Source organism: Perca flavescens, chromosome 5 (genome assembly GCF_004354835.1).
Source record: "Perca flavescens isolate YP-PL-M2 chromosome 5, PFLA_1.0, whole genome shotgun sequence".
NCBI lineage: Eukaryota > Metazoa > Chordata > Actinopteri > Perciformes > Percidae > Perca > Perca flavescens.
Genome location: NC_041335.1, coordinates 20,226,621 through 20,242,423, shown reverse-complemented (window position 1 = coordinate 20,242,423; position 15,803 = coordinate 20,226,621). Strand labels below are relative to the sequence as shown.

The window sequence follows — 15,803 nt, the reverse complement described above, 5'->3', positions numbered from 1 at the left end:
CTATCAATATTTCTCTCTTGTTTTTAAATATATATAATGTACCTCTGACTGTGGCTATTGTTGCGTTCAGTGACAAATCAATAATTTCTCCTTCTGTCTCCACCAACTCCGTCATGACTGACAGGCTCTGTGACCAATCAGGTGCTCCACTCTGAGGGCGAGAACCAATCAGAATGGTTTGCGATGTTTACCAAAGAGTCATTGCATCAGCTAGTCAGCATCAGGAGTGAACAGACCTTTAAAACTTCTATTAAAATAAAACCAACCACTTTTTTCTTTTCTGAATCTTTTAGTGACTTTTTCTCTGTCCATAACGTCCCTCGTTTTTTATTTTCATGATGTTTCCCCCCCACAGGTTCTTCCTCGAACACTTAACAATATTTCTTGTCTTCAGTTCATCACTGCATGCCAAAAGTGTCAATCTTAACAAGTGATTGGATCCTATTATTAAAATCTTATTTCTCTTTTATCTGTCTTTTTTTCTTCAAGACACTAAATTATGCTGCCAAAGAGGTGAGACTAATCTACTTGTTTCAGTTTAATTCAATCAAAAATAATGTTGTACAAAGAGATCTGACAGTATTTCCATATCAGGCATCTTTAACAATGCCTCCTGCAGCTATTGTGTGAGCCCTCCATTGATCCATTGCACCTGCTCTCCAAGTGAACTAATTTCATCCCATTGGCAGACTGGTTTCTTTTGTCTCACGAGTTGTTGAGACTGAATATAAGATTAAATGATACGTTAAGACAGACATTTGGGCATATTCCCCCCTGCAGTGACTCCTCACTCTCTCCTTCCCCTCCTCAGTCTGACCACAGGTTCTCCATGGCCATGCTGATCCTACACAGGATCCAGCGCCGGAGTGGGCAGTAATACTCGTAGTGAAACTGCTCAAACTCCGGCGTCTGGCGGATCTCGTGGAGGAACGACACGTCAATGTCTGACTCCAGCAGTAGCAGCAGTGTGGGCACAGTGACAAGCAGGACGCCCATTACCACGGCAACAAAGCGGGCCACGCTGAGCAAACATGCGTTGACTCTCTCATTGGACGACAGCCGGAGCAGGCTGCTTGTCAGGACTCCACCCATTCGACTTCTTGCAGCCAGTCGGGTGCGTTCATAAGCCCGGTCTCGCTCCCTCTCTGCCTCCAGCTGGGCCTGGATGTCAGGGTCGGCATGGAGCTCCCTCAGCAACCTGGCGGGGCTTTGGACCGGAGAGGAGAAAAGCAAGTCGACGCCTCCCTGACTGTCATCCACTGGGGTGGATAGCATGCTGGCACAAGGGCTGGAGAGGAGAGGGAAGATATATATTCAAAGAAAACACGTATTATTACATAATATATGTAAGAATGAACCAGGACCTAAAAGACGAAGAAAGGGATAGTTCTCAAAGGGTGATGGAGAGCTTACGTTTTTCTTTAGCTGTAGCAAAGGCAGATTTCAACTTAAAAGAGTCAAATCACAGAGATACATGTTGCTACAGACATGAAAGCATAAAAAATGGCAAGGCAAGTCAGGCAAAACATCTGGGACTGGCAGCCACTCTGAGGTTTGCGCCAAAAATATGTGCTCAGGAAAGCCAAAGCGTGCTGTAAAAGACAAGTGCATGCCAGGGGCACTGTAGGCTACCATGAGAAAACAATAGATTTGCATGTGTTTTGCTTTGATAGCAGCAGTAGAGCAATTTAGCCACCTCCCAAATGTAAATCCAATATTCAGCCTCCTTTTAGCTCTGGTTTTGGTCTCCACCAACTCGTGAGAGAAATGTCTTGCTCTTAAGCTGCTAAATGTTCACCAGCTGGTTGCTAACTTTTGTCTATGTCTGTATAGATAGTGATTATAGCTGTGTTATGAAACTCTATAGACCTGTAGACAAGCTCAGAAATGGTGAGTGGGCTGCTGGCCTCGTCGTCTTCCTCCACTTCATCTTTAGCTTTTGGTGTCTGAGGTCGGAGATTTGAGGTTTCCATGGAAACACGGGAAGGCTGCATGTTGTTGCCTAAAGCAGAGTTTCCTCCTTCATCACTTCGTTGCTCTGTGTCTGGAGGTGCAGCTGAAGTTTTCAAAGGAGACAAGGGGACAGAGTCCTTCACGGAAACAACACCTGTGAGGGAGAGAAGAAACTTGTTTTACATGATTAATTATAGATAACTTCAATTAACTTGGGAATATAGACCTCCAGAACTATCAAAAATATTTCTTATGAAAAGGCAAAATGCCGTGTAACAGCATCATCACAAATCTGACTGACGAGCGTTCATATCAATTATAATATTTGCTAGACTATTTAGTGTTTTTTAACACAAACTAGATAGTCTACAGTATTAATTCATATTAGTAAATTTAGTAAAGGTAAAGGTTTCTTCTACTATGGAGAAATTATAAGATGTTGGCTGTTATGTGCCATTAGTAATAAAGTCTCAATTTCATATTTCATACTAATACTAGTACAATGTATACACTAGGTACTAATTTGGCAGGTTACAGTTTTTATACAGTATGCAAAAAAATATCCTACGCTGTCCTATTTCTTTCTTTCTTTTTAAACAGGATGCTACACAGCTTGAGCTAAAGGATGTCAATATAACTGACATAATATTACTGCTATTTTAAAAACATAAAACTTCACAAATATCAAGCAAAATTTTTTTGAAGTACTAATTATTTTTATCTGAGTTGTTAACAGAGCTGACGCACTTTTATCCACAATCACTTGACTTTTGCTGAGTAGGAGTAGTTTCTGGGACAACACTCACAGTGTGAATGTATCACTTACACAAAACACAGTTATTTCGTATGTAACTGGGACAAAGTGCCACTCTCAGTCAGCAGTAGATTTTTACACTGCAGTTGAACACCTTATCCATATGATGGACATCCTGTATTTCTTGCACCCACAGATATCACCCATAATACTGACATGTAAAATGAAAAAAATTAAAGGTATAATATGTAACCGATTTCCTTTAAAAACATTGTATAGACTTATGCAGAAGTAATCCCTCTTGATCAATCACTTTATACCCACTAGAAGTGTGTGGTGGTGTCTGTATCTGCAGAGACCCTGCCCTCTACATGATTCTCTCTTTTCTCTTTTTGCGAGTCTGGACATTTGTGGGTGTCAACAAAGAGCCTTTAGGCCCCACGTGGCACAAGTCTAACTGACACAGACACACAGAAACTGACACGATGAAGCTCTGCATTCACTCATAATCTGACAATGTCGCACCTTCCCGCGGAGGTATGTGTTAGTTTATTTGTGCTTTAGAACATAACTGCTGTAAAACAATGAGAAATGATGAAATGATCATCCCTCTCCCACTAATTCTAATAAATGCTGATTTCAATGTTTAGCTCTATTAAAATAAAAATGATGCTACAGTGTAACAGTCATTCCTGTGGAGAATGCAGTGTGTGAATAGATCTGTTTTATACAGTCTATGGATGAACTTCACGTTGAGGTGTTGACTGGTGAGTTTCTCAGACATTACTGACATCAGCGCCCAAGATGAATCTGAATATGAGCGCCTGTGTGTTTGTGTGTGCGCGTGTGTTTGTGTGTTAAAAATAAGACCAGCTGTCTTCCAACTATGGATTAAGCAAGGGTAAAAGTGACATATGACTCAGCTAGTCAACACCTCTCTAATCCACATAGCTAGAAATTGTCAAGAAAGAAAGGTTGAAATATCAAAGAAATCAAAGCATTCTGGCAAGGCAAGTGTTTCTTTGTACCTCAAGGTCAACCTGACTTATCAGTTACCATGCCAACTGATTCAACTATGAGTTAAGAGAAAGTAAATGACAGCGAGGGAGGGAGTGGAAAACCTGAGGAGCGAGTGGTGACAGCTACCATGGAAACAGAGTCAGCAAAAAGGCAACAAGTGAATGAACTCAGAGTGAGAGAGAGGCATTAAACCTGAAAACATGGAAGCAACAAACATTACTGGTTTCTGTTTTAGTAAAGCATCAGACTTGATAATAGTTATAGCCTGAATTTATCATAATTTATCTCACAGAGCACAGTTGCATACAGGCCAAGACAGAATTGTAATAGAAAACAGATTTTTTTATACGGAAAAAATACAAATCAAAGGAGATATTCACACTTGCTCAGCCATGATGGACCTGTGTTTGATGGTGTTAAAGCAGCTGTATTACAATGAAAAAGGAGATGATTTTACTCCAAGTTTACAAAAATGGCACATACGATCAGTGTTCGAACTATACCGTGGCCTTTGTGCGCCTGCCGCTTACAATGACAACAAAGATACAGGTGTATGCACTATACAGGATTGACCCTATTATACTTCATTGACAGGAATTGATAGGTCAAACTGCAAACAAATAAACAAAGCATCAGGCTGTCTTTGAGATTTCACATGAACAACGGTTAAAGTTACTCAGGCTACCGAAGAATACCATAATTCCTCCGTTCAATTAGGCCTAAGCGATGCACCCCAAGCTTCCATCCTTAACAAACAGCCATGTATATCGGCTCTTCCAGTCTCTCCACTGCTGGTTGTTCCAATTTAATGGGAGAGAGGAGCAGGAGGGGTTAGGATCGTGACCGGCCTCTGATGAGCTGTTAACCACCTCCATCTTCAGCCAGAAAGGACATTATTTCTTCAGCTTCTTTTTGCGTTGTCACCCCGGCGGGAGGTGTGCCAACAGGGCTTGCAGCAGGTGAATCGGTCATGCTATTAACGTCATCGCTACACAATTTCTTAGTAAAACCTAAATTAATTAAACTACCTTGTTTTCTTTTTGCCATATATGATGCTAACTGCAGAATAGATTTCAAGGACTTTGCGCACCGATTAATGGTCTCCAACATTTATATTTTTTCTACGAATCTTTGAGTTAACATGTACTAAACGCCACGCCTAGATGCTCATGACAAGAATATCATGAATAGTTATCTTTATTGAAGTGAATTATGTTTAAATTCCCGACATGCATGAATGAATATTTTTGCAGTAGTACGCATAATAATCCACGATGATCACATTACACAAAACTGAAATTGCACGTAAAAATGACACTGTCAGTATTTTCAGAGACCCCCCCAAAATTTTACAAATCATGTTTTTAGGGGAGCCCATGTCCTATAAATGGGAGCCGAGCTCCCCCTAGCTCCCCCCGTAGTTCGCACCCTGCATACAATGCATGATGCTGATGATACTTTAAAAAGTGTTTAGCAACTGATTTACCATATATCCAGTAGCTATACCTGCTTATCCTTGAGAGTTTGGCGAGAGACAGGTTGCCAATCAAACATTCACACCATACAGGCAATTTAGGGTTGGTAACATAACCTGCATGTCTTTGGACTGTGGGAAGAAACCGGGAGAACATGCAAACTCAACACAAAAAGGCCCTTCAGGAGGTTGATTGCAGACTCTAAAAGGCCTGTGGTGTGAATGTGAATGGTTGTCTGTCTCTGTGATTAACTGGCGACCTGTCCAGGGTGTGCCCCACCTCTCGGGCCCATGCGACCCTCTGGAATAAGCGAGGCTGGATGGAATAAAAAAATAGACAGAGAGCCAAAGTAAAACGGAATTTCAAATTTCGAAATTTGTAACTACTCTAATAACACCATTACAGTCTTGGAACAGCCTTTCTCGTACAGTTTGTTGAGTGGTTCGCTTAATACTGTATGTCTAGATAAGGACGGTGTTTTTTGAAAAACTGTCATTAAATACATATGTTTACAGTGGCCTTTAACAAGTACCACACTAGATGTGTGCGGGCTAAACATCGAGGGGTCCAGTAATGTTTTTTTTTTGGGCTGCTATGTATCAGTATATGAAAATGGTAACATTGTTATTTACTATAAACTATGTGGGCAGCAATGTTCATTTCACATCATGACTAAATAAACCTGACCTCACAAGTAGAAGTAAGAAATCCATTCACTCACATACAACATCATTAGTCTGCTGTTGCTGTTTTCCAATTTATAATACTGTCTGCTTTCTTTCCCATTCAGATACAAGCCTCTCCTTAGAAGAGTTGATTCACATTACAAGGCGCTAGATTCCTGTGTGCACACACACACATATACACACACACACACACACACACACACACACACACACACACACACACACACACACACACACACACACACACACACACACACACACACACACACACACACACACACACACACATTTATGCACATACAGAGCAGGGTTTACTCCTGTTATGCAAGTGTTGAGAGACCTATTCATCTTTGTCAGGCAACCTCATCATAAACACCCAAACACCTCCAAAGTATATTTATCTATGCAACCGTGCAAGAATAGAGCTGCCACTTACTGTACTATATGTTTACTCCCCTCTCTGTCAATTTTGATTTCTCAACTCACAACTGAAGCAACACACAAGAATCTGATACTCAAGAAAAGCTTTAAATATTTAATTTCAGCAGTTCATCTCTATGTATGTTAGGGATTAATACTTAGTTAACTCAACACCTCTTACTTATTTATACTCGTCCTCTGTGTACAGTTTCAAGTGAAACAGGATCAGCTGTAAAGCATCACTGTTAAACCTGATGAAGATTCAGTGTCGGGCCAAGGACCCTTCAGCAGGGGGAGATACGGCAACAAAATGAGGCCAGCAAGTGAAGGGACACACACATTTCAAACAGATACACTGGGAGTGTAGTTACCAACCTTCTGTGAATCAAATTATCACTAAAATTAAATAAAAATTACTATAATGTTAAATCAGTATTTATACTTTTAAATCTTTTCTCAATTGTTAATTTAGAATAAGGCTTTATTCTTAAATCTAAAAAAGGCAAGGCACTGTTCCACCTCATAAATGGTCTTATAAAACTTAAACAAAAACAAAAGTATGAGAATAACCAACTTTTATGCTGATTATTCAGTGTTGTAGCAGCTCTCCTCTGTGGCGCTGCATTCAAGCCTTATATATTAAAAGCCTAAATATTCAAAATTTCTTCCTTAATCCTTCAGCCGGATGTTTTACTACAAATATGTAGTAACACACACACACACACACACACACACACACACACACGCACACACACATTAATATACAGTAGGGGTCTCTTGAGATACACTCACAGTTTGCAGCACGCAGTTGCCACAACAAACCTGGCAACCCAACTACGGGGCTGAACTAGCTCACACATTTACTGCACGTTTCAGCTCCTTCATAGTGATTTAAATGTAGAGATACATGTTTAAAGGTGGAAATGCCTGTACTCCAGTTTTCATGTGATGTGTTGAAAAAATGCACAGTTCAATAAAACTTCACTGAATGTTAAACTACAAGACAAAAGATGCACTATAATAAACTTTTATGGATCTTGATGTCTTTTTGACACACTGATATTTCTGCCTTTGCCACCCACTCTTACTCTGTTCCAGCGTATTTTTCTGAAGTCCAGTATTGATTCCGGCGATGCGTCCCCCATGTCCCACCAGCCGTACATAAACATCCCGGGCAGTGTGGTTGGCTATACGTAGATGCAGGCTCCGCCGTGTTGTTATCTTCACCTGGCACCTCAAGGCCTCAGCCATTACAATCGCTGATTCCTGCTCATCTGTAGACTCCCCTGGGTGGAATACTTCAAGAGGCCCGGCCTGTCCCTCCTCCATTCCCTCACTATCAAGCTTCTCTGGAGTCATGTCCAGCCCGAGTCCCCCTGCCCTGCCCTGGCTCCCACAGCTCAGGGTATCAACTATGTTGGGTCGGTCGCTAACTTCCAACTCCAAACTGCTCTGCATGAGTCCGCCTCTAACATCACTGCTGTTTCCGTGCTCAAGAACCTCCATCGTTCAGTCTGATAAAAACACCTCAATCCCAGCTGTCTGCGGTAAGACCCCCACACCCAGACTGACTGGGCTGCCAGCTGAGCTCTGAGGCCGGGATGGGTACGAACACTCACACCCACACGCCTAAACACACTGAGAGAGATGGTGAGAGACATACACCAGACACATTCTCTCTCTCTGATACACAGACATGGCGGACCCTCCTGTGAATGTAAGAAATGTTATCAAAGAGTAGAGGGGCATTAGAGGAGGATCAGGCCCAAAGCTGGAGTTTCTAAATATAACCAGGTGGTCCGGCTACAGAGTTGCAGCTAATCTAACTGTGATTACAAAGAGGCAGGCCTTACCCAGGGTGGGATGAGGATCACTTTCTTTTCCTCTCGGCAAGTCTTTCTTTATCTGTGTCTTTTCCTCCTATCAGACACATTTATTTCTGTTTACCTCTACAGTAAACCTGCTATACTCCAGCAGTGACAGAGACAAACTCTGAGCTAATATTTGATCACAGACAGGCAAGTGCGAAAAAAAGAACACTTGTTGCATCAACCATTTTTTTGTGTTTAGTGATGGAAGAAGTGCGAATAAAGCCTCAAATGTGAGACATGAATATGAAGTCTAATCATGACATATCCATGAGTGAGACCTGTAGCCAAAACATTATGTGTGTGTGTGTGTGTGTGTGTGTGTGTGTGTGTGTGTTTTTGTGCATGTGGATTTTGGTAGATAAGAAGGGGACAGGCTGTACAAACAGAACAAGGTCAGCACTAACCTTGGGTCAGCTTCCTGTTTCCCCTCTAATGGCTAAGATTAGTACTCTGAATATAGACGGTGATCCTAGACCATCTCGAGGACACTTTATCCCAAAGTCTTTGCTGCAGCCTTCCTAAAACACTCAGTGTTTGACTCTTTAAAGGTGGGGATGAACTGCTGAAATGGGGGATTATTTACTTGAAGGGACTGATGGTGTTGCACTCATTTCTACACCCAAAACGTGACAATTGTGTAAAGAGAGCTGAAGAGAGAAGTTCAAACCCTGCTTAAATTCTCATCTCCATACATCTGGCCAATTTCTGTAACTTTCTGAAACCACAATCCGATCAGCACACCCACTTCATGCAGCAATGGGCCAGATGTGCCAAGATGAAAAAGTAGAAAGGTTTTGAACTTCTGTCTCCTCTTTTCTCCTTCTTTACACAACTAGTTCTGTCACTTTTGGTGTGTAAAAACACTAACACACCTTTGAGGAGAGTCTGTCCAAAAGTGTCCCTATTTGTACGAATTATTGTAGCTGAATGACACTAGCTCATTTTAAGCATATACTATTTACCTCACTTCACCTGAAGTCTTCTAAAATTGTGCACTTTGACAAGTAATATGTTATATATAAATATATATATAGTATATTTTCTGAGCAATGGGTTGTTCTCTGTTTTAAATAACTAGAGTGCAAAAAGTAGTGAATCCATCAGAATCTTGAAGGGAACTGCAGATGAAGCCACAAACAAAAAACAAGAAATGTAAGATCCAAAACACTTCCATTAATAGCGTATTAATAATCCTCCACTGTCTATGATAAACAACTAAAATGTTTGCTATTTTACTGAGTAGCATACAACACAGAGTAGTAGAAACTGCAGTAGTTCTAATTCTAATTGAATCTTGAGTTATTATTCAGCCTGTATCCTTTCATTGGTGCATGACACCTTTTCCTAACATACAGCAAGCAAGCGTACTGTGGCAGATGGAATGCAAAACTTTGCAAAAATAGAGCCAGTTTTTTTTCAAACAAGCACCACGTTGCTTAGCCTGTTCGCCAATGCATGGAGCAGGTTAGGATATCTTCATTGAGATACACTGAAATAATCTGATATTTGCATGTTCACATCACGTCCAGTTAGGAAGAGGTGTGAGGCTAGGGCTGGGTATTGTTCAAAAATTCGGTGCCCATACCTTCACTTTGATACCGGTTCCTGAATGATACTTTTTTGATACCAATTGGTTACAGCCAATCACCAGCATTATTAAATCTTGGTACAAGCAAGCTGCACGCTTTTTGGCTCACTGACGCTGATGAGATTGTTGAGGTATTGAAATCTGGCACTAAATGACAATGCATTTCTTGATATTTAATACTATGGAGGCCATTCAGTTGGTGCGTATCAAAGTAAGTACCCAGCCTTACATGAGGCCTTTAAGTTGATGACTACATCATGCCCCTCCCAAACCAATTGAGACAGCCGAGCTGCTTACTGCTGCAGCTCTTTGACCCTGAGCCAAGAAGTATTGATTTACCTCTAAATGGGATGAGGGAAGATGAGAGAAATACAGAGAGAGGAGGAGAGGCGGAGATAGTGGCTGTAAATTATGTCAGAAGAGGCGCGTCATCATCAGTTTGAAGAGAGTGATGGCACAACAGTATGATTGTACTGTATATGTGTGAAGGCCTAAAGGGCATGGGTCAGGTCGATGTGTGAGAATGAAGGAAGTAAGGAGAAAGTGGGGTGGGGTGTAAAAGATGGAGGGAATGAGTTAGGTAACAGGAGAGGATGGGATGACAAAAGGTTGAGTCCTGTGCTGTGTGAGCGCATGGATGAAGATACAAAACCAGCAATAACTCAGTAGCATGGACAGGCTGTTTGCAACACACACACACACACATACACACACTAGTTGGATTTACACACTAAAATCTCTCCAGATGATAAAACTGGAGTTAATATAAATGTTGATATACTCACAGTACCATGCACTCACTGCATTAAGCTTTACAAGCAAGAGGGAGTTTTGAGGCACTTTCTTTGCTCTGAGTTTTGTGAGGAAAATCTTCAGACACTACTCCGGGCTTGAAAAAGTACTGCCACCTCATCTGCAGGTTTTTGGGTAAACATTAATATCCTCCTATTAGGGCATTCGTTTGGTGGGTTGGTATTCGAATTGAAAATTTGACATTTGAATATTCGAATATTCGTTTTTTTTATTTTTTTATTTTGGTTTATTTATTTTCTGCATTTATCTCTCGTTCACACTCCAGTCCAGTTGGTGGCGGTAATGCACATTTAAGTTGGTTTGCCAACCGCCAATAAACTACAAAGAAGAAGAAGAAGATACTGTCGGTACATGATGACGCCTTTTATATATGTCAATGACAATGGATGACGCCCACTTTGAGCATTAGCAAGCTGGGCAGAGAAGCTAGCGGCGATAAAAAGTGCGGAAATGGAAAACGTTTGTTTCGCGTTTTTCTGTTGTGATTCGGCCAGAAACTTCAACATTGTGAGGCGAAGAGATCGTTTTGGAATATAAAGCTTGGATATTACATTTCCTTGGACTCTTGGGGATTTATGAAAATCAAGTTTTGGTCAAAATACCACTTTTACAACAGGTATGCATGCACTCTCGGCTGCGCAGATTACGGCTAAATTGTTTTATTTTCTTTTACTTTGTAACAGTTGTGTACATGGCTGTATATTTTAAAGATTTAATGCTTTAAAGTTATAAAAACGCTCATGAGTGGAAGTTTTATCGAGGTTACAGCGACGCCCCAGTCACAAAGTGTCCCGTTGACGAGACGGGGATCCTTGAGAGGTTAAAAGTTTATTAATTCTGAACGCGTCTGGCCTGTCTATCTATATTGAACCAAATACGACACTGCACTCCCTTGTGAAGTCGTTTGGATGAAAGGTTCTCAAAATAATCATAATGCAAACAAACAGACAGACACATAGAGATTCCTGCCTTTATTAGAGATAATATGTTCAGCCCCTTCTCTCCGAAGCTTAGAATATTCGATGCTCATTACTACCGAAGTTTCGAAGCTCAAAAAATGGTATTCGGACCAGTCCTACCTCCTATAAAGATAATTGAACATCAGTCAAAGTGCTCTGTGACACCCCTCTCTCCCTGCCTGCTGCTTTTGCTTAAGATACTGTCACATTACATTTCTGTTCAACAACATTTGGACGAACTGCATTTTTATAGCGTTTTTCTAGTCTTGGCAAACACTCAAAGCGCTTTACACAGTACAGGTTCATTCACACCATTTACACACATTCACACACTGGTGGCCGAGGCTGCCATACAAGGCGCCACCTGCTCATCAGATAAACTTTCACGCACATTCACACACCGATGGAACAGCCACACTCTGCCCTGAAAAAGGAACTTATGTCATGGCTGTAATGCGGGTAATATATGAATATTGATCACAGCAATCACAAGTAGTAAACGGTGCGTGAGGGTGACACAACAGTTTCTATTCTTGTTGTGTGATAATGTACTACTACCACTAACGAGATATGTGGCTTAGACAGGACAGCGACACTACAAACATGATCTTATAGAATATGATACATTGCTGTAGATTAAACTACCTAACAGTATATAAAGTATTTAAAATTAGCCCGATCGTAAACATTTACAGCAGTCAAATGCAACATACACATTCATGCAGCAGTAATATTAATCTAATAACATATCACATATAATAGAAAAACACTGACAGGAAACATTCTTCTGCCGAATTAGCATTCTACTTTTTGAAACTTGAAGTAAATATTTCTGATAATAAGGACTTTTAATTAACAAAATTATTGTTTGGATTACCATTATTATTGAAAACACGATTATCAATATAATCACAATGTTTTATTAGACTGATATATTGTTAAAAAAACACCTAACTTCCCCCCTTACTTCTGAAACCAAACCTACGCCCTTGTCATTCCCACTATTAGACACACACCCTCATTTACATCCTTTTCTTGCCCCTTCTTCCACCTCTCTCATATCTAATTTATTCTATAACATGACCTTCCATTTGTCTTACATTCACCCTCACTTCCTCCTGTTATGCTTTTATACACGCACCGCTTCCTCCTCTTCATCCAACTTGAGCCTGTGGAGCACATCCTTCCTAACCTTCTCTCAGCCCTATACAGTCCACTTTCTCTCCTCATATTCTCTATCTCCTCTTTCTTCCTCCTGGCTCTTACCCTGTGCTATTCCCTATCTGCTTTCTTTCCCCTAACCACAAGATTTATGCTTTAATCAGATAATAGGTAGCAGTGGAGAGTGTCAGGAATAATAACTTAAAAAAAAGTGACCGAGAATAACGATAACATGCAAAAAAATTGACAAAGTAACCATTAAAACCCACTGAGTACTTTTTATACTACTACGAAAATCTGTCCTGAAAAAAAAAAAAAAAATCAAATTTTCTCCTGCCGGGAAGTGTTGCTCTGCTCGGCCACATTACCTCATCAGACCATACTCTTCTACACTCTCATGGGGAGAGAACTGATCCAAATCAAGCTGTGATGTGTCAACAGGACAGCTGATGGATAGCTCAACGGAAATATCCTTCAGCAACACCAACCTCGTTATACACCTCACCACTATGGTAACATACTGCTGAATACTTTCCTAATAATCTGCTAAACATTTCCTAGAAAGAACTATACAATATAGTACTAACTATAAGGGCATTTGGAGAGTGCAGACCTCCACCAAGGCATGCCTTATCTCACAATGTTAATGCAGTGTGAATTTTACCAGCCTGGAACTCATTTTTCAGATTACTCCGACACCACATGAATGAAGTAGAAATGCCCTAACTTCAATCAGTGTTAACAAAGTGAAATATAATGTGTATCAGCGCTGTGTTTCGAATCCGCTCCAAAAAAAAAAAGAAAAGAGCTTGTTATTCAAAATGGGATAGAGGGGATACAGCCAATAACGATCAAGGGACAGATAGTTGAATGGTTAATGATTTTAAATACCTTGGCACATATATTGATGGCAAACTTACTTTTAAGGAAAACACTGATTTTATCTGACGTGTTCTCAACGGCTTTACCTGCTACGAAAGCTTAACAACTTCAGAGTGAACCAAAATATCCTGGAAACTGTATATAAAAGCTTAGTGGAAAGCGTCCTATCTTTTAACATGATAATGTGGTATGGTAACCTAAATATCCAAAGGAGGAACAAACTGCAGAGAATAGTGAGCATGGTCTCAAAAATTATAGGGAAGCCACAAAAGCACTTAAGCAGTATTTATCAGGAACACATTACAAACAAAGCTGAGACAATTATTAGTGACCCCTCCCATCCATTACACAGTGAATTTGAACTCCTACCCTCAGGTAGGCGATTTAGAGTAACAACAGCAAATAGAAACATCTTTAAGAAATCCTTCATCCCCAATGCTGTGAAGGTGCTAAATAACACTGGGAACCGTACTTAAGAATGGAATGTAGGGCGAGGCAGACTTCTGGGTTGCAGGTTTTATGCATAGAAAGCATTTTTAGTAGGATATATTTATCCATTTATTTACTTATTAATTTTGTAAATGTAACCGTTGTAAAGTCACTTTTTATGAAATGTATTGTCTGTTTGGTCTTGCCGTCTTGCCGTCTTGGCTATGTACTGTTTGTAATGTCCTGTCTCTCTTGTGTTCTTGGTGAAACCTGTGGACAATAAAGTTTTTCGTATTCGTAAATATAATTGGTTCTTCCTTAGCTTATGCTACACTCTTCCACGTCATGAAAATCGGGCCAGTAGTTTTTTTTCCATAATCCTGTGACAAACAAATTCAATTCAAAGAAAGAAAGAAAGAAAGAAACAGATAAACAAACAGAAAAACCAAGCCGAAAACATAACCTCCTTGGCAGAGGTAATACTAGAGTAAACTGACACTGTTTGATGGTTCTAATTAATTGATTCTAATCAATTGTTAGCTTAACCTTTAGCTTAAGTATTTTAGTCATCTGGAAACAACATGACAATGTCTACAGGTGAGCATACAGTTCAACGTAAATGGGGAATAAAGTTTCAAATAATAAATTAATAATTCATGAATATTGACTTGGGTTTAAATTAAGTTTTTCTTTTACAAAAAAAAAATCACATTTGCATTAATTTTGAAACGAAACATTTTAGGAATTTAATAGGAGACTATAAAACTAAAAATAGGATAAAACAAAAGGACAATTATGCATACACCTTCCCACATCCTGTATACAGGGTTCACTGTCAAATTGTAGATGATGTTGCTGAGCATGGATGTGCTCGACTTTCACTTTTATAATGCAACCACTGAACACACACCCAAATACAGGAAAATGAACAAATTAAAGCCTGCATGTTAACACAGAAGTGTACAAGGACTTAAACAGAGACAGACTCATTGGAGCCGAACAAATAACTTCTAATTGAGTTTTCCTTAATAACACAAGCTGGCTCTGTTTCCAAGTACCTTCCTCTGTTAAACACACACAAAGCTAGACACATGGACACACAGGCATGAGGGTAAACTCAGGGAGGATCATGGGAAGGGTATTTTTAGCATGCTGTGATTGGTGTCTCCAGGGAAACAAGACTGATGAGGGATGCGAGCATCAGCTGTTCAATTAACGCTTTCCGTCTGAGGGTTGTGCATGTGCTACTTCATACAGAAGGGAGACCCCATGTGACTTTCCAAGACTCTGTGGCAAGAGGGCATGGGTGTGTGTGTGTGTGTGTGTGTGTGTGTGTGTGTGTGTGTGTGTGTGTGTGTGTGTGTGTGTGTGTGTGTGTGTGTGTGTGTGTAGACTAAGAAATATCCTACCATTGTCTGTGGCGGTCTCTTCATATTCGTTGGTGGAGGGCAGTGCGGGTACCAGCGGTTCCATGTTCATGATGAGGTTTTTATGGCTCAGAGAGTTAAAACTTCGACTCTGACCAAACTGGGCTCTGAAAACGTAAAGATCAATTACACTGACTGCTCTGTGCGTTGAGATGTGTATTGTCTTGCATAACCATAGCATGGCTGTTCTATTTTCACAATCTTTCCTTTCACATTTTGAGCTTCATACATGGATGTCAATTTGATTTGTCCTGGTAATATCCCTCATTAGTAGGGTATTACTGTAAATAATAATAAAGCAAGCAGACAATAACTCGGTTTACTAACTGTGTGAGAGAGTGCAGGTGATTTTTCACTTCAATTCG

At 40.3% G+C, this 15,803-nt stretch overlaps 1 protein-coding gene across 1 annotated transcript in view; it reads right to left on the bottom strand.

The window, feature by feature from the left end:
- Window positions 1-807: 807 nt before the first annotated feature.
- frmd3 (FERM domain containing 3) overlaps window positions 808-15,803 on the bottom strand; it is a 52,166-nt gene continuing 37,170 nt past the window's right edge. Inside the window, exons 13-15 of the mRNA XM_028579141.1 lie at window positions 15,421-15,545; window positions 1,870-2,107; window positions 808-1,288 (exon numbers count right to left, since the gene is read on the bottom strand). Of these exons, the coding sequence (XP_028434942.1) occupies window positions 808-1,288; window positions 1,870-2,107; window positions 15,421-15,545 (844 nt within the window). The remainder of the gene's footprint in view (window positions 1,289-1,869; window positions 2,108-15,420; window positions 15,546-15,803) is intronic.